This window comes from Mustela nivalis (assembly GCF_964662115.1).
Source record: "Mustela nivalis genome assembly, chromosome: 15".
Lineage (NCBI taxonomy): Eukaryota > Metazoa > Chordata > Mammalia > Carnivora > Mustelidae > Mustela > Mustela nivalis.
The window spans coordinates 15,766,945-15,787,154 of NC_139034.1; the positions used below are offsets into that span (position 1 = coordinate 15,766,945).

General features: G+C 39.1%; 1 protein-coding gene across 8 annotated transcripts in view; it reads left to right on the forward strand.

Moving 5' to 3' along the window:
- USPL1 (ubiquitin specific peptidase like 1) overlaps nt 1-10,497 on the forward strand; it is a 33,866-nt gene extending 23,369 nt beyond the window's left edge. For 5 of the 8 annotated variants that reach the window (XM_082700969.1, XM_082700970.1, XM_082700966.1 and 2 more), the window contains 3 exons: nt 848-973; nt 6,294-6,451; nt 8,429-10,497. In XM_082700969.1, coding sequence (XP_082557095.1) covers nt 848-973; nt 6,294-6,451; nt 8,429-10,323 — 2,179 coding nt within the window. In that variant the 3' untranslated portion in view covers nt 10,324-10,497. Of the gene's footprint in view, nt 1-847; nt 974-6,293; nt 6,452-7,549; nt 7,571-8,428 lie in introns of all 8 variants that reach the window. The other 3 variants (XM_082700968.1, XM_082700964.1, XM_082700965.1) reach the window with 1 other exon arrangement.
- Nucleotides 10,498-20,210: the final 9,713 nt, after the last annotated feature.

Consider the following 20,210-nt stretch of genomic DNA (forward strand, 5'->3'; position numbering starts at 1 on the left):
TAGAATGTTAGCTTTCCTGAGAATTGGTATATTTGTAACAGCCTATGCTTATTTCACTTATGATTGAACAGTATTTGTTATTGTTTATTAAAAAAGCCAGTGCCTTTTAGGTAATTAATTGCTCTTTTAAAGGTATTTTTATCGAGGTGAATCCAGTTGAGATAGAGTGTACCACTTTAAATACCATCTTTTTAGGTGCCTGTTGCTGTCAGGTATTTTGGCTAAAGAGCAAATTTATAACTTTTGTAACCTGTAAAAACAAAATTATTTCACCACTGGTATTCTGATTTTTTAAGATCAAGAGAATTGAGGTGTATGGATTCCTGATTGTATATTTGGAAATGCCTTTTTTTTGGTTTTGGTTGTCAATATGGATAGCTGGATTGTGAATTTTGTAAGTAAGGGTGAGCTCTTAATAAATTTGGAAACAGTGGTTCTCAGCTGGGGTAATTTCGCACCTCCTGGGACATTTAGCAGTGTTTGGAGCTAATGGTTGCTATACTTGGAGCAGCTGGTGGGTAGAGGCCAGGGATGATGCTGGACATCTCAGAACACAGGAGAAATGCCTCACGGCCAAGAATTACCCAGTGCAAAATGTCAGTGGCATTGCTCTTGAGAAACCCTGCTTTGAACATTCTCTTCATCTCGGAACTGAAAGAATAGTATGTAAGTATGGTGGAGAGTCCTCACAGAGAGCTTTACTGTGGTTTGGAAAGAACATTAGCATATTAATTTATTACATGGTGGGGATAGGAAAATATGAATAAACAAAGCAAGGTTTAGGCATTTCTTTAAAGTGAAGTAAATGAATTTAAATGAATTTAAGTTACGTCTTCTTTTTTTGCAGACATATGAAGAATCTGGTCACTTTTACAAATGTCATCCCTGAGTGGCACCCACTTAATGCTGCCCATTTTGGTCCATGTAACATTTGCAGCAATAAGTCACAGATCAGAAAAATGGTATTGGAAAAGTGAGTTAAAATTGCCTTACTCTTTTTAGAACAAAATGAAGGTGAATTTAATGTGTAGAATTGCAAGTGATGACTACAACCTACTTCTCAGAAGTTTGAGTTAAATAACATAGTTACAGATTACAAAAATGCCTCGCTATCAAGAACTCTGGCCAGTAAGCAAACTGTCCAGACAAAATACCCCTGAAGAGCTCTCTTACGGTGATTGTCTGACCCCACTCTCCTGGTGCCTTTCCTTCGTTTGCCTTCTTTCTCCCTTTAAGGATCCTAATCTTCAGTCTTGCTCTCCTCTGCCAACTGCCTGGAGTCTCTAGAATTCTTAGATTACCTTAAATCTGATTTCAAAAACTAAGATGACTCAGCAGTGAACCACAGGCTCATCTGTCTGAATTCCCATCTTCTCCCAGAACTCGACCTGCTAATTCTTTATTCTCTTGTAAGCCTTCTCTGCCTTTGAGCAGATGTGTTTTTACTATATTTTGCCAGCTCTTCTGTTTGTTTTCAATGGGACCACTGGTTGGAATTACCTTGTTCTAAAATTGCTACCAGAAGCCCCATACTTCAAACGCAGAGGTCGGTTCCTCCTACCTCCTCTCCGTTAATCATCTACTTCACACCTTTAAGGGACTATGTACTTTGACATTTCAGAAAAGTGCTTATTCTACCTTTATATAGTCTTCTCCTTTTATAGTAATTGAGGACTAGGGTTCTGACACCAACACCTGGGCCCCGTTTCTGTGTAACCTCTCCCTGTCCTCCTTCCTATAGGATTACATTTTTTGTTAAATCAGTACTCACTGTTTATTTTTATGAACATACATATATTCCCTCTATAGCTAAGCAGTATATATGGTTATGTTTCATTTCTTCTATAACTTCATTTTTCATGGAATTACTAATTTCCTTTTGTTTTCATTTGCCTTGTTTATGTATTTTTTATTTTTTTTTCAAGATTTTATTTATTTATTTGACAGAGATCACAAGTAGGGAGAGGCAGGCAGAGAGGGAGAAGGGGAAGCAGGGTCCCCACCGAGCAGAGAGCCTGACGAGGGGCTCCATCCCAGGACCCCGGGATCATGACCTGAGCCGAAGGCAGAGGCCTTAACTCACTGAGCCACCCAGGCACCCCGTTTGTGTATTTTTTAAAAAATTTTATTTATTTATTTGACAGCACAAGCAGGCAGAGTAGCAGGGAGAGGGAGAAGCAGGCTTCCTGCTGAGTAAGGAGCCTAACATGGGGCTCTATCCCGGGACCCTAGGATCATGAACTGAGCCAATGGCAGTTGCTTGACCTACTGAGCCACCCAGGTGCCCCTTTGTCTATTTTTTCCAAGTTCTTCAGACACTCATCAATAAATTTTTCAAGCACTTAAATGTTTCGCAATTTTTTAATCCTCGTCTTCCCCCCCATCACCCTTTTTTTTCTAGAAACCTTTCTTCCATCCTTCTGCTCTAGTGTTCCAATTTATACTGGTTCCTCTCTGCGTCTGGTGCATGGGGGTGCTCTTTATACACTCTTTCTGTTCCTATCCAGTTTTTAGCTCAGGGCCTTACCCCCACATTCTTCAACATCGGTCACCTATCAGTATTGCATCTTCTGGAGGTTCTGTGGGGTGGGTAAATTGTTCTCATCAGTATACCCACTCCATAGCTCTCATGTCATCACTTTCCCTAGTCTACTAAGCTACCACTTTACCATTTCCTTTTTACCTTCAAAATATTTGTTGCCATCCTGTACTGGACAGTTGGGCTGCTTGAGGCTTCCTGGCTTATGTAATTTAATCTAACAGTTATACCTGCTTTTTCTCAAGGGCCAGCATTCAGGATAAACTTAGACTGCTATTTTGTTTGATGTGTTATTTGGTTGCATTGCAAAGTACAAGTTTTAATTACACAAATATGTTGTTTTACTTATATGAAACACTCGTGCTCTGATCTGGCAGTGTATCCATTAGATTTAAGTGTTTCACTGTGAAATGTGTTTAGAGTTCTAATGGGTCAGTTTGGAAACAGAATTGATAGTTTGGATATTTACTATATTGAAAAGAGGTTCTGTGGGGGGTTTGCATAGTATGTAAAATTTCCCTTACATTTTAAGTGACAAGGTCTTTTTAAAGTTCTCTGTAGTTTTTTACTTTGAAATTCATAGTCTTGATTTGTTGATGTCTAATGGAATTTAGAAACAAATTTAATATAGTCTTTAAGGTTAACTTAAAAGTAATTAGGTCCATCATGATATCATGCATAATTCAACTTTCAGCATTCTAAAAACTAATAGTATTTATAAGTTCCCTGAACACCTTGTCTCAGGCAGTACTCATCTCTAATACATTTCCATTAGAAAAAGTCCATTGGTAAATGAATGAGATCTATCAGATTCGGGTCTGCTACTTTAAATTATTTAGGAATTATACTCAGCATGGTAACATGAGGCACCAACTTAGAATCTGATTTAATTTTACTTCATAGACTCTTAAGATGAACCTCATTACTGCCATGATCACCTCTAGGAGTCTGGTCACACACTATCCTGGGTTGTCATTTGAGAAGTTTATTTATATAAACTTTTTTTTTAAAAAAACCATTGTTAATAGTAATTTACAGTTGTTTACTGTAAAGGTTAGGAGAGGGTAGGAGGAAAAATTAGATGTTTCTGATCTGTACTTACAGGCCTCTTAAAGTGTCATCATTAAGTATTAATGATTTTGACACTTTCTTCCAAGCAGATGAACTAAATCATCTCCTACAAAAGTTTGGATGGAATATTGATACATAAAATAGTTAAAATTGTATTTGTTAATTAAATCTTTATTGTGTGGCAGAAAATGATTTATTATTTTATGAGATCCTTGAACTTACCTCCAAAGAATACAGTTACAAATCTTTGTTGAACAGTTGAATTTTTCTGAAGTATTTTGTTTTTAATTAATATGAACAGTTCTAATTATTTTAATTACATCTGATTTTACTCATATATTTCATCTTTTGTCATAGAATCTGAAATAGGAAATCGTTCAGTGATGTAATTAGATCTAAAATATAATGAGGTTTAAAAATTATATTTGCAGATTCTTTTGCCTAAAGCCTACATTATTACAGTTCAGAAATACATATATGCACATTGTTAAATTTGCATTTTCTAAAATACGAGTTACTACTTTACATTAGTTGGGATAAAAATAAAACACACATCCTCCAGGCCATTTGCACAAGACTTGGGCTCCTTTTTGTGAGACAGGGATTTGGTGTTTCCCTGCTGTCTGTGGGTAGCAGGGCAGTTGGCACAGTTCCCCTGCTGCTTTCTCTAGTTCTGTTTTCTCTCTTTTCCTAAGGGTAGATCCATATCCATATAATAGGAGGAGTTTAACCTAAAAGTTGGGGAGGTAAATGCAAATGGAGCTTGGCTTGAAATCTCTTGTGACTCTCACTCCAGTTCTATTAACTCATCCTACCCAGTTTTTTTATGGTTGAGTCAGTACCTAACTTGATCCTCTCATCTCTGAGCATCATCTTTGACATGCCAGGCATTGTAGGTAGGAAGAAACCTGAAACAAAATCTATTACCAAACTAGGAATAAAGTTCTACCCTCAACTAAAGGGCTTCGGTATGAGCTAAGCTGGAATTTTTGGTAGGAGAGACCTGTGACTTTTAGGGAACACTAGAGTCTAGGGGACCCAGAGAAGAAAATTAACTAGAAAAGGATGAGGGGGCATATGCTTCATTTTGTTGAATCAAAAATACCATGATTTATAAGTTGCACCAGGTTTTAAATAAGCCATTAAGAAAGAAATGCTGCATATTTAACACTTCTGTGTTTAACTCACACAAGAAGGCAGGAAGTTCATGAATTTGCATAGTCTAGTGATAAAAAAGAGAATGTTTTAGTAACTAGACTCAGAAGATATCTTGGGGGCACCTGGGTGGCTCAGTCAGTTGGGCATCTGCTTTTGGCTCAGGTCATGATCCCAAACTCTTGGGATCAAGGCCCGTGTCCGGCTCACTGCTCAGCAGGAAGTCTGCTTCTCTTTCTGTGCGTGCTCTCTATCTAGCTCTCACTCTTTCTCAAATAAAATGAAGATATCTTGAAAAGGTATCTATCACATGAGACCAGGAGAATTAAATACTAGTACTTACAGAGTCATGCGGTTGCCTAAGCCCTGCATATCCAGCTGTGAGAACAGATCTCTAGTTTCATTGTAGATTATTGATTCAGAGACACACTCTTCACATATTAACATTTGAAATGGGAGTACATCTAAGAATTGATGGCATAGTAGAGTTTAGTTGGCAGTTTTTTTTCCTAGTGGTATATACTATAATCAGTGGTATCTTAGATCAGTTAAGTAGATATGATAAAAATAAAAAGGGGGGGGGTAGCATTATAGACAGTTTTGCAGGACTTTATTTATAGGTACTTAAATTTTGAAAAGTTGATTATTCCTCTAACATGATTGGCAAGAGATAACTTACTAATTATTCCTTGTCAGTCGGAGTGGTCTGCATTTTGGACATTGACTCAGGTTCATCTCAGCTGAATAAATTTTGATAAGCTAAATAAGTTTGACAGCTATTTAAATATTGGGAAAAGAGATACTTGACATTTTTCTTAAATCCTGAGACCTTTGTTAAATTTGGTTATTTGAGGCCCATCATTAGATTCTGTGTTCTGGTTTGATATGTTACTGTAATGGTAAAGTGTATTTTTGAAATTGTGAATTCTTAAAGTTTATAGTAAATCAGCCACTATGTTGTATTTTCTTTATTTTAGGTACAAATTAAACTTTCTAAGTAAAAGTTTTACTTTGATGGACCCCTCTGCTTCTGGAGATAACAGTGAAATAGGCCAAATGATTAGCATATTGAGGTTTTTTAAAGTTTATTTCAATGTCTTGTGTTTGTTACTTTGTTTCCAATATTACTTATATAACAGAAGTAATTCATTTAGGCACTAGATGCCCAAGAAAATTCTAAAAGGTCTGGATTTTTCACTGTGATTTTTACAGAATAGTTGTTATCAAGAGATCTTTAAGCCAAAACAGCATTGTGGCTTACAGAGCAATTTTTGTTTAATGGTTTTGTGTTAGAGCCTGATGGCTCCAACTGTCACTGATACCATTTTGAGAAGAGTTTACTATTACATACTTAACAGAGTGCGTTCTCCATTTCTAATTAAGGCATACATCTGGAGGTTCTCAAGAAAAATTAGTGCAGTTAGCCTTGAAAGTGTTATATGGGACTTCCTTACTTCAGACCATCTTTTTTATAACCAGGCACAGGGCATTACATTTGCTTGACTTCACTTGCCTTTCTCTCCCACAGAGTGTCTCCCGTATTCATGTTGCACTTTGTGGAAGGCTTGCCACATAATGACTTGCAGCACTATTCATTTCATTTTGAAGGCTGTCTTTATCAAATAACTTCAGTAATTCAGTACCAGGCAAATAATCATTTTATAACATGGATCTTAGAGGCGGATGGTAAGTATTTAAACCTTTTTCTTTTGTGATAATAGGCATGGGGGCCAAACCCCAGATAATTTTTTTTTTTTAAGGCAAACTTTCCTTTGACTCTTTTTCTCCTCTGACTTATTGCCCTTGTCTTTAATTCTTTCTCCCCCTCCTCTCCTCTGTCACTGTGGTTTAGAATCACTCCTGTCTTTCCTTTGTATATGTATGGGTGTACATATGCATATTTCTTTTCTAGACAGAAAAAGTGATCATACAATGCTGTTGGTTTACAGTTTGCTTTTTCCCACTTAGTACGTTTGCTTTTACTCCGTGAGTAATACATGTTCAGTATAGAAAAATGAATGGTGGTGATTTTGATTTTTTTTAGGTAAATGACCATGTGATTCTAAAAAGAAAGTGCAACGTACTGAAAGTTTTTAATTGAGAAAGAACAAAAACAAATTTGCTTAGTTTGCAGTTGTTAGTAATATAAATAAAAGTAAACGTTCACTGGGTGCCTGGCTGGCTCACTCATTAGAGCATGTGACTGTTGATCTCAGGGTCATCAGTTCAAGTCCCACATTGGGCATGGAGCTTCCTTAAAAAGGAAAAAATACTGAAAAAAATAAAACATCTGTTTCTAGGACTATGAAATAGAATATCTGAAATCCATAATTTATTTATCCAAGATAAAGCCTTTATTTATAAACGTTTCAGTAGAAGGCTAAATAGTACAACTCATAATTTTTGCTAAGTTTTTCCTTCCACTTAGCTAATTATGATTTAATATTGAGTTTGTTTTTCTTAAAATGTTCACTTTGTCTTAAACAAGATCATTCAGTCCCATAAAGAGTTATATCAGGCTGTTGATAAGAGGTCTCTTTGATATTTTTCTTTTTCTTTTTTCTGTTTTTTGGACACTTTTCATACTTGATATTTTCATCTTGGGGATAGTTGGAGTAGATGACAAAATAATGTGTTATAAAAGCACCTTGCAAACTGAAACTCCCGTTATAAATACTATCTCTTAAAGTTTTACCCTACTTCAGAATTTGGGGGGAAGTGGTTCTCAATAACATAAGCAAAAACTAAAAAAGTAACTTAATTTAATTTTTTACTGCATTCCAGGGATTCTCAAATCCTCTTCAGGTAGGTTAAATGGTTATATGGTTCCCCTCCCTGACAACATATAAAAATCATGGTTACTTTATAAAAAATGTCTTGGCTCTCTCCTGTCATTGAATCAGTGTCTGGGGATTAGGCCCAGCTGTGACTCAAATAATTCTAATGTGCATGTGTGGTGGTGAACCACTAAAGTAAGCAAACAAAAGACTCAAAGTTTTAATGGGTTTAGAAGAGGAAATAGTAGGTTTGTGTGGTTTGTAAAGGTGTATCCATATAAATTTAGTGAATGGTTTTTTGAGGGGGGGTTTTGTGTGTAGGAGGTTAACCTCTTCCTTTATAATCCATCACTTCATATTCAATTGACAAATGAGAAAACAGAAGCTCAGAAATAAACACCTAAAAACCTCTAAGTTTTCTTTTAACCAAAAAAAAAAAAAAAAAAAAAAAAAGAATAATTGAATTAAAATAAGAATTGAAACATATGTGAGTACTTGAGGGTAACAAGCTTCATTTATCTTGAAATGCCTATATATGGAAAAATTTAATCCATTTTCTAATGTTGGATAAATTGGGTGATATACTGTATTCTAAGTAACAAAAGCTAAATAGACTTCTGTCCTGATTTTCGTGGTTATTTTAGGAAAAAGTAAAAACTATCTGTTTTCCAAATTTATGGATGTTAGTCTATAACTTTTATTAGCCACATAAGGACTTTAACCTTGGCAGAGAAAAATGGTGACATAAACATAAGGCCTTGTTCTCGAGTGTTCTCCTTTGGTGGATATTCAGGGATATAGCAGATAAAATGGCTAGAAGAAAGCGAACCTCGGCTGGTGGGTTTTGAAAGTCTAACCTCATTTACTGAACTTTCCTTATCCCCAGGAAGTTGGCTGGAGTGCGATGACCTAAAAGGCCTACATTCTGAAAGGCGTGAGAAATTTGAAGTTAGTGCTTCAGAGGTACATATTGTTATTTGGGAAAGAAAAACATCCCCAATGACAGATAAGGTGTCTGCCTGCCCTCCACTTAAAAAGACTAATGATGAGCCTCCTTGTGGTGATGAGAAGCCAGCCTCTCCAACTCGGTGTTCTGTGAGCGATGCTGCCTCTGCTGAACCATTCTCAAGGACTCTCCCCACTGGTGTGGCAGTTGGACCTAGCACACACTCACAGGGTGAAGCTGTAGCTCTAGCTCATGGGCATCATTTACTTTCAGGTCCAGAAAGTTTGGTTGACAGTAGTATTTTATCTTTGACGCTTGAAGAAATAAAGGTTAACTCTGATGAACGTTTCCTCTTAGAAAATAAACCTGTGGCCGAAAATGCAGGAGTTGGCAAAACCGATATTTTGCAATCACAAGAGTTACTAATGGCTTCTTTAGTATCAGCTCCATGTGTTGAAAAGCTTACTCAAGACCGATTCGTGGATTTAAGCTTGCCATCTCCAGTTGTAGGTGCAAACATGCAGTCGGCACAGCCGAATACAGAAGACACTGTAATTATTAAGTCTGTGAATACTGTTCATGCTACTGACTCTATAGGTGGAGTAAAGCCGGTAGAAGTTGAGGGTACAGTTGCCCTAAAGAAGGATACTCCATTAAAACACTTTGTTTCACCCAAAACTGAGAAGTTAAAACCAGAACAAGCTGTTACAGCTCAGGTATCTGATTGGAAAAAAAATGAAACTGTGGCATCTTCTCAAACCATAACAGCGAAATCAGGACAAAATCCATCACTGAAAGAAACTCAGAAGAAACCATTTGTAGGAAGTTGGGTTAAAGGCTTATTAAGTAGGGGTGCTTCTTTTATGCCACCTTGTGTTTCAGCTCATAATAGAAACACTGTAACTGATTTGCAGCCTTCAGTTAAGGGGGCAAGTAATTTTGGTGGCTTTAAAACGAAAGGCATAAACCAAAAGGCTAACCGGCCATCCAAGAAAGCCAATAGGTGTGCAGATAAGCCACCTACAGTTAGTAACCCTCCACCAGGCCATCCATTGTCTGGTAGCACGACTTCTCGTGTATGTACTGATGTTATTGCTGATACAGATGCTTTGAAGAAATGTGAAAATACCTCCAATGGAGCTCACCGTAGTCATGATTCTTGCGTGAAAGAAAATGGTGTTTCTTCTGCAAAACATGGAGACTCAGTTGAGGGTCAGATTCATAAACTTCGTCTAAAACTTCTTAAAAAACTTAAAGCCAAAAAGAAGAAATTAGCTGCTCTTATGTCTTCCCCTCAAAAAGGAACACCTCCAAGTGAAAATTTAGAACATGTGTCCCACTGTGGGTCTCCAAACGATTGTGAATCAATAGAAGACTTGCTAAAAGAACTACAGTATCAAATTGATACTGCTGATAATAAATCTGGGTGCACAGTTCCATACAGTAGTCAAAATCATGAAGAAATTTTAGCAGAATTATTGTCTCCTACAACTGTTGTCTCAACAGAGCACTCGGTAAATGGGGAGGCTGACTTTAGGTATTTAGAAATGGGAGTTGACCACATCCCAGCACCAGTGTCTGCTGAATTAAATGAAATTCCCCAAAACACACATCTGCGACAGGACCATAATTACTGTAGCCCCACCAAGAAAAATCTGTGTGAAGTTCAGCCAGATTCACTGACAAATAATGTCTGCATTAGGACTTTGAATTTGGAAAGTTCCATGAAGACTGATATTTTTGATGAGTTTTTTTCCACTTCAACATTAAATTCCTTAGCAAATGACACATTAGACTTACCTCATTTTGATGAATATCTCTTTGAGAATTGTTGAGTGCATGTTCTTTTTAGTTTAGTATTTATTACTGTTCTTGGAAAAACTATGTTAGTATAGTGTTGACACACTGGCCTTGTCATGAATAAAATGTAAGCTACCAAAGGTTTTACCTTTGCTTCTACTCACAAAGCATGTAATCTGTTATACAAATTAAAATGATCAAGAATTGGTTTTCCTTGTTTACTTCATTATGTATTGTAGGAGAAGGAGGATTTCAGAATGTTAAACATGAAAACTAGTGTTTAGTTTCTGGCAGTTTTTATAGCTGGGTACATTAAATTTCTACATTTTAATTTAGATTACACTGGTTCAAGAAAAATAATCGTTTGTACAAACTTAAGTCATTGTATATGGGATATAGAATGGGTGACTGTTTGGTAATGGTTGTGTGATCATTTTAGATCCTAAGCCTGTTTGCTACACCAGTTGAATGCTGTGAAATGTAAACCGCCCCCTGTAGAGAATACAACTTCTCTATTTAGAAAAGATGGTAGGAAACCTTGTTACTAGAACTCCAAGTAATGTTACATGATTAATAAGTGATCTCTAACAGGAAAATAATCCATGTTTGTGTTGATAAGCAAAGAGTTCACATTATCATAAATACCCTCTTTCTCCCAGCACATGTATTTCTGTAAGCAAAGTGGGACACTATCCAGAAGTTCTGTATTGGGAGAAAATAATAACCAGGTGCTTAACTAGGCTTGCTATATGTTGGGTTCTGTTTTGTATGAAACACTAATTCAAACCCCAACATGTCTATGAGTGAGACCCTTTTTATCACATTTAACAGATAAAGAGCACAGAGCTTAGTAAATTGTACAGCTGGGATTGAGGAGTGTGGTTACCACAGTGCTTAGAAGCATGTGTTCCACCTGTCAGTTTTCATTAAAAGTTTGGATGCTTAAACAGCACTGCTGCTGTAGCGATTTGAGTTAGTAGTAATGGTTGCTAAGGTTTAAAGGGTGGTAGTCAGGATAGCATACTTTGCCAGGGACTCGGCACTTCATGATTGATTTGTCCAATTTACTCCCAACACACCACCCCCCTGTTAACCCCTTGTTTTCTGATTCCCAAGTACTTCATGTTTCTTGTCAGGAGAAACTGGGCAAATACAGGAAAATAGGAAGATTTTGGATCATCCCTCTTAACATTTTAGTGGTAATAACTACTGTAGACCTTTTCATTTTTTTAATACATGTAGACTTCTAAAAAATTCTGTTGTACCTATTTGTACGATCTTTTTTAATGTTTCATGAGCATTTTTCCATCTTACAGTTTTGACAGCTTTTGGATAGCTATGTTATATTACGTTGTATGAATTATCATTGTTTCACCAGTCTTTAGATTTTGAGGTGGTTTGTACCGTTTTATTAATTGTGCCACAGCAATGATTAAGTTTTTGCACAGACCCAGGTCTTATTTTGGGGGAGTGGAATTGCTGTGTCCCAAGATAAGCATTTTAAAGTCTTTTAATGATTGCACGATTGGCTTTTATAAACCCTCACCACCAAATAGTAGCATCGGGGGTGAAAAAAAACCTTGGCTGTTTTAATTTACATTTTCATGATTACTAGTGATTTTGAATATAACTTTGATAAAGTTATATGTTTGTATAACTATCTATATAACTTTATTGGCCAGTTGTGTTTCTCTGAAGACTTGCTTGTTCATCCTTGGTATTAATCATTTAAGTATTTGTATGTTTCTGGTAAATACCAAGCAGTGTTGTAAACCTCAGAGATCAAGTAGTAAAAAAATATCTTTGCCGTTGGAGGAACTTGTCTTCTAAACCAGGAAATACAGGGGCACCTGGATGGCTCAGTGGGTTAAAGCCTCTGCCTTTGGCTCTGGTCATGATCCCAGGGTCCTGGGATCAAGCCCCACATCAGGCTTTCTGCTCAGCAGGGACACTGCTTCCTCCTCCCTCTCTCTGCCTGCCTCTCTGCCTACTTGTGATCTCTGTCAAATAAATAAAATCTTAAAAAAAAAAAACAAAACAGGAAATACATGATGTTAAGTGGTCCTAGATACTGTTGATTCTTACTTGTGGCAGTTCTGTAGTTTCCAAGAGCATTCCATGAACATGAAATACTGAACCATTGCTCCTAGGGGAAATAGAAGGTTAGGTTCCTGGTAGAGCCTCTGTTCTTAACACTATTGTCAGCTGATCAACACATAACCTTGTTTGTGAGTTTCTGTTTAAAAGATACCTTATGTAATACATACTGTTGGTTCATTCCCATTGGATATTAAGGCCAACAGCACTATAACTCATGCCCAAACGAAGCTTATCTAACACATGAGTTTTTTTCTGTAAGGCACGTGACAACTTTCTTGTGCTAAGAAACACCAGACGGCACTTAACACTATACTTGGAGGGGGGCACTTTAAACCATGAAATCAACAAAAAGCACAAAAAAGCAAAAAAATGTGGCACTAGATATGCCGTAATAAAAACACATTTACAGTATGAGAGCTGAATTATCAGAGGTGTACTCTACAAGTTGGGTGAGTGGGGGTGTCCATAATGACCACAAAAAGCAGTGTGTTAATTTTTTTTAAAAGATACTTTGAAGGGGGGCGCCTGGGTGGCTCAGTGGGTTAAGCCGCTGCCTTCAGCTCAGGTCATGATCTCAAGAGTCCTGGGATCGAGCCCCACATCGGGCTCTCTGCTCAGCAGGGAGCCTGCTTCCCTCTCTCTCTCTCTGCCAGCCTCTCTACCTACCTGTGATCTCTCTCTGTCAAATAAAATCTTTAAAAAAAAAAAAAGATACTTTGAAGGAGGGTTGAGAAGCAGAGTCTCAAGGAAACTTAATGCTGAGGGTGGAGCCTGACATGGGGTTGATCACAATGTGGGGACCGGGACCTGAGCCAAGACCAAGAGTCTGAAGTCCAACTGTGCCACCCAGGTGCCCCCGTAAGTGTTGATTTTTAAGGTACCAAATAAATCTTAGCAAGTAGGCAAAATCACAGATACAGAATCTGAATAATGAGGATTGACTAGATGACGTCAGCACTAAATACTATGGAGGAAAACAGCAGAGGAGAGAACTTTTAGACTGAAGGCCCTTCAGAAATTTCTAGGAGGTGGGTGTCATGTGAACAGGGGCTTAAGTGAAGATGGGGAGTTGGCCATGTGACTGGAGGAAGGGCATTCCAGGAAGAACAGAAGATCCTGAAGAGGGAGGATCCTTAGCAAGATTGAGGACAGGGAAAAGGCTTGTATGGTTGTACAGAATGAGAAAGGGAAAGAACATGAGATTAAGGAGGTTGGCAGAAGCCGGGCTTTGTATAGTTTTGTGGGCCATAGTGAAGACCTTGTCTATGCTTGAGAGTAATGGAAGCTACTGAAAGTTTTCAGGTAAGGACATGACAAGATCTATTCTGAATTTCGAAAGGATCACTGAAGTTTGGAGAATGACTATGACCGGTGGGAATGAAGCAGTAGTCATCTTACAGCCTTCCAGAGTTGAGGGTGATACCTGTGGAGGTGTTAAAGTAGCTGGATTACTGTTGCATTTCAAAAGTAGAGCCGGCAGGATATGTTGGGTTGGATAGGAGGCAGAAAGGGGAATCTCAGGTTTTGTTGCCTGAGTAGATGGGTCATGCCGTTTGCTGAGACGGGACAGACTTGGGAGGGAAAAAATGTAAAGGAAAGCATTCTATTCATTCAATTTTGGATATGTAAGATACCTATCCTATTAGACTTCCAAGAGGAGACAATTTAATAGGAAGATGGACCTGCAACTCGCGCTGAGGAGAGGTGCACACTAGAGGTTCTCATTTAGGAATTGTGAAGGCATGAATGGTATTTAATGTCAGTAAAGGATGGGGTCATTTAGGGAGTTAAAATAGCTCTGGGGAACAAGAGGGACCATGGGAGGAAGACCAGATGAGTGTAGTGTCCTGGAAATCAAGGGAAGAAAGCCTTTTTTAAGGAAGGAATGATAAGTTTGTCAGATGCTGCTGAGAATGGCGGGACAGAATTGACCCATTGGCTTTGGTAATTGGAAAGTGCTTGGTAACTTGGTAAGGACAGTTCAGTGGAGCTGAGACAACAAGAGAGAAGGGATGGTGAGAAAGTGCAGACAGAGACCTACCCCTTTGAAACATTTACCTGGTTCCTGGTGAGGGAGTGTGGGAACAAGGTTTTTGTTATTGTGTTTAAGATGGGAAATGTCATAATATGTGTATGTGTGGACCTGAATCTCCTATGAATGTTGTAGATGAGAGGAAGGACAGTTGCAGGAGTAAATTTCTCCAGGGCTGAGTGCCAGTATATAAGAGGAGGTGTGACCATAGGAGCTAGAAGAGTTAATAGATGTTAATACTGGGGAAGACAGTATATGGATACAGATATTGGGAGATGTGATTAGAAAGTGAGAAAGGTCTCATTTTAATTTTCTCAGAGACATAATAAGATTACCAGCTGAGAAGTAGGGGAGGAGTTGAAAATTGAGGAGAGGTTAGAATTTTCAGTCTTGAGAGCTAATTGACCAGGGACATTGCATAGCTTGCTAGCCTGTGCTGAGAATCCACCAGAGGTCCGTGGCCATAAATTTAACTGAGATGAGTTAAAAAAATTTTTTTTCTCCGATCATATTTGCTGCTCAGGACAGAAAGAGTAGATGAGAAGTTGGATTCATCCAAGGTTAGAGGTATTGCCAAGCAAATGGGACAGAAGAGAAAAGGAATTAAGGTTGTATGAAAGGAAAATGATGATAGTGATGTATGAGGAAGGATGTAGGGACATAAGACAGGTGATGAGCATTTAAGAAGTGGTGGCAGATCTCAGTGGATTATAAATGGATTCAAAGAATGCCAGAGTGGGATTGGTAGAGCAAGTAAGCTGGTTTGAAAGTAGGGAACAATGATGACAAGGTCTAAAGTATAACAAGGGAAGTACATGGCCAAGGTTGGGTGAGAATTTCATGAAAAGAAATCAAGAGCCCAGGGGTGCCTGGGTGGCTCAGTTAAGTGTCTGCCTTCAGCTCAGTCCTGGAATTGGGTCCCATATCCAGGCTTTCTGCTAAGCAAAGAGCCTGCTTCTCCCTCTCCATCTTGCTCTCTGTCAAAGAAATACAAATAAAATCTTAAAAAACAACAAAACAAAAGAAAAAACCACAAGAAATCAAGATGCCAGAAGAATGTATGGATTGTCTTTGTGGAAGGCAAAATCATTTAAATGGCAGCAGGAGTCCTGGTGGAAAGAAAGCAACAGTCAGCCAGGAGCTAAAATCCTTATGGCAGAATACCATGAGAATGAGCGGTGGCAGCGAAATGAGCCAAGTGGGTAGTTCAAATAGTTTGTGTTTCTAAGGCACTGGAGGGTTAGAACGAAGATGGGGAACAGTGGTTGAAAAGCAACTAGGAACCAGGAACACAGGACAGCCACCACTTGAGCTGTGGAGGGAGCTGTTTCTTCAGTTCATTAGCACAGGGCAGGAAGGAGAGTGTTCAGAAGTTAAGGACAAGGGAAGGCCTGTCAGTAACAGACTGTGCATCCCAGAGGACTCGGGAGCCCAGAGAGTGGGGCGAGCGGTGGAGGGAGGAGGTGGGCTAAGGTGCTGGATAGGAGTAGAAGGTTGGGAGACGTGAGATCTAGAGTTGAATGTCCCAGGAAGCGTGGAGTCACAGGGTGACCCAGACAGACTGCAGCTTCTGATAAGTTCTCTCTGGGAGAGGAGACTGGGAGGACCATAGGTTCTAACTGCAGCGTTCCTCTTGAGAGGGGGGGTTTTTTGAAGAGGGAGACTGTGAGGAAGGTGTATGAAGGAGCATGAGGAGCACTGTGGGCCTCCCTCCCTTCCTGTGGTGGTGGAATTGGAGTCTTAATCATATATGTCTGCTCTTTAAGCATAAAGGGATTAAACTTTTCTCTGCCGTGTGGCAATTTTGGTTTCTAGTTGACCATCATTTTTAATGATTTAGCAGAGAATTTACATTATTTTATAGTCCTTTTGGTATTATAATTTAGCAGGGTCATTTCCACCCCCCAAAATATGCTGATATGTGTGTATATCTTCTGATGAAACCATGTTTCTTTTCTTTTTTTTTTTTTTTGGTCATGAATCTTCAATTCCTTTGGAATGTATTTTGATGTGTTGCACTGTTTCTTTTTCTCCCCCGACAGATAAATCCGTTTGAACACCATTCACTGAATCACCTTACTGTTCTTTAACCATCCACAACACACCGTTCACCTTTCCCATTAAATTTAACAAACGTTCGACTCCTGTCGTAAATGGAGGTTATGTGGGAAAACATTTTGTTGCTCAGTTACAGAATGCCAATTAAACAGTGTAAATCCCAATTTTCCAGAAGAAAATAGGCTGGGAGGAAAGTATATTACATTTGAGCTGTTTGTTTGTTTGTTTTTCTTCCAGTTAACGTTATCGCGATAATGCAGTGTGCAAATCAGGAACACTATGAGAAGTGGGAGATATGATTTATTAGAGTTTGCTTCTGTTTTTGTTTGCTTCCATTTGTGTTGCGACATAACCGACATGCATCCCTGCCTGAGCTGAAGTGTGAGCGTCGTGGTGGGACTTACATATACCATGTAATGATTGCCGCAACAGGTCCAGTTAACTTAGAGCTTTGTCGGCACCACCAATGCCAATAACACAAAATGGACTGGCTTCTCCAAACGCAGCACCCAGGGGCCAAAAAAACCATCAGTATGTATTATGACGGAGGAGGAGGAGGAGGAAGGGCAGGATGCACCTGGCCGATGAGAGAATGCATCCCAAAGAAGGCGCGTTGGATTAGTGACTTCATTCTTAAAGTTTTCCACTTTTCTTAAGTGACAGCTCCTGTAGGTGCCCATAAAGAGCCACTCGTCATTGGCTGGCTCTGACACAGGTCTGTTCAGCAAGCTTTTCTGAGAATACCTTTCTGACTCTCTTTGGCTTTTGAGTACCAGCAGCTCCACAGCCTTCTCCGCAACCAGTGTTCTCCCAGGAAGCCACTGAAGAGGCAAGGGGGGCTGAAGGGCACACCAGAATGCTTCTAATTAAAACAGATCTGTGAGAAGGGGCTTATTAACTTCCACAACACAGCCGAAGTGCTAACGTGACCGAAAGTCTGGTACTGGAGAAGTTTTAAATACAGTAATCAGGAGTTTCAATGCACCCACAGCAGGAAGAGGTCATCAAGAGAAGAGGAACTCCTACAAAATACTTCAGATCTCAGATTGAAACATCATTTTCTGTTTGGTTATTGCAGACACTTAATAGCTCGGGAAAGCACCCTCCTTACCAGTCTTCTATGACAGCCTTCCCACCAGGGCTAGAGGCAGAGTTGATCTAAATGTACAGAGGAGGTTCAAGTGTCTCTACAACACACCAGATATTGGATTCCCATCCCCCACCCCACCAGCCCTAAGGCAATGTAAACCAGGCCAATTCAGCAGGATGGCAGTTGTAAACTGCTGTCCCCACTGGCTATGTGAAGAATCTCCGTGCTTGGTAATTAGTGAAGAGATTCTGTATTTCAAACTTCAGTTCCATGTTGAGTCCTGTCCCTTGTAGATTTTCATCTCTGTTATATTTATTCGACTGAACTCCAGTGATCAGACTAGCCTATACTCTAGTACAAGTGAATATGCTCTACAATTAAGTATAAATAAATACCACTATGCTCACGCATACATATGATAATCTATAATAATCTACTCAGTTTAGTACTAAGGTAGTCGAGGATCTCCGTAAAGTGTATATTTGATTTACTTTGTCACTTTATCTTTGCTTGGGAATAACCAGTTTGAGTCCTCTTTGACAGACCATAATTTCTGTTGTTTTGTTTTTACTAAAAAAAAAAAAAAAAAAGCAATGAAAAATGGCTCAATTCCTGGGGGGATAATAAAATATGACAGTTTGCTGGGTGTTATTAAAATGAGTCGCAAGGAAAGAAGCGCAAATTAGAATCTGCTGTTGCTGCTGTAAATCACTATAGATGCGACCCCAAACGGATCAATATAGTAAAGCCTTTCACACCCAGTCATTCCAGATTAATAAGGTATTAAGTGTTAAAACTCCAAAGCAGCTTTTGTTGTCTCAAGTCGTTTATTATTAATTTTGCTTATCTACGTAATTGCTCAGTAAAAAAAAAAAAAATGGTTTCTTTGTGGCTTGTCAGTAGTGTTAGACTATTCTAGTTCTTCGTATTACCTTAAAATCTTCAGTTTAGTAATTTTCCGTACCTAAACACTCTGGATTTGACACACTTTATAACTTTTACCAGGAATTAGAATACACATAGAATAAGTACAATACAAAGCCAGGCCTTCCAAATCGGGCCAGGGGTCAGGGGGCACAGCAGAAATCTGTTCCAGACTCTGTGACTCCCTCGGATACTGTAAATAAACTTTTTTCTGTAAATGTGTACATTGTGGGGAGAGGGTACTTAGCTTCCCATTCAGGTTTTTACAGGGCTTCATGGACCCCTAAAGTATTCTCTTGGGAACTTTACCTTAAATAAATGAAATTTAACTTAAAATTAAATTAAACTTAAAAAAATGATGACTGGGCACCTGGGTGGCTCAGTGGGTTAAGCCGCTGCCTTCGGCTCAGGTCATGATCTCAGGGTCCTGGAATCGAGTCCCGCATCTTGCTTTCTGCTCAGCAGGGGGCCTGCTTCCCTTCCTCTCTCTCTGCCTGCCTCTCTGCCTACTTCTGACCTCTCTCTGTCAAATAAATAAATAAATAAAATCTTAAAAAAAAAATGATGACTGATTCTGGGACTAGATTTTAGATGAATTCCATGGTGGAGAACCAGCCACAAGTAAGTAGGTAAGTTAAAAATATGGGGAATTTATTATTTCTCTAATTTCAAGATTTCTTTAAGACCCAGTATCGAACAAAATCACTATTTCCTGGGGCATCGAGGCTCTAAATGTAAACATTACCCTCCCCACTTTCCTCCTGTTTCAGTCCCTAAGTCTCATCCAGTCTTTGCTGGAATTATATCCTTCTTTTCTAGACCCACCTCATTGCCTCTCCTCTGCAATGTAACTGCCTCGTAACTGTTCTCTGATCTCTTATTTCCCCTATTCTGCTGCCAGACCAACCATCTAAAATAAATGTCTTATGTCCTGAAACAGAAACGTTTAACAGTTACTCCCTTGCTTTATAGGGCGAAGTCTAGCTTCCTGCCTTGTTCTTCAGGGCCCTTCCACAAGCTAAGAACATTTTCAATGCACTCTAAGTACATTTGTTCTATATTCTGGTTACGCTTATCTCCTACCCACCCGCTCTTGCCTCCAAATTTTGCCAGCTTTAAATAGCCCTCCCTTGCCTTCTGGCCTGTCCAGATCTTCCAGGGTTGTTTCGGATCCTCCGTGAAGACACAATACAGCCTATGTTGACTTCCTCCTTTACTACCCAGGAACATTCTTCTGTGGCCCTCATGCTGACATTTCATCATATGCATTTTTATCTAAGTGTCCATCTCTGTTAATAACATACTCAGAGAAGGCAGGGGAAGCTTCGGTCCTGAGAATGTGCTGTGTGACAGACCTGAGCTAGATGAACGAACAACATAAATGAAGACCTAGTCACTACACTCAAGGAGTTCATATGCTAGCATAGGTGACAAGGAACTCCCTGGTTTCAAGGTCATGTAATGAATGAATAGAGGAGGGGGCGCATAAATCAGAAAGAGGTAGCCTCAGGGGAGGTTTCCCTGAGAAGGTAACTCCTCATGGATGTTACTCAGGTAAGTACAGAGGAGGTGGGGGCAGGCACATCAGGGCAAAGGGAAAGACATCTGGGGTGGGTGGAAGGTGGTACAAGCCAGCATGAAGCGGGAGCATTGAAGCTTTTGGCAAATGCATATAGCCACTAGAGGGTTTCACGCAGGAACATGGTCGGGGAAAGCCC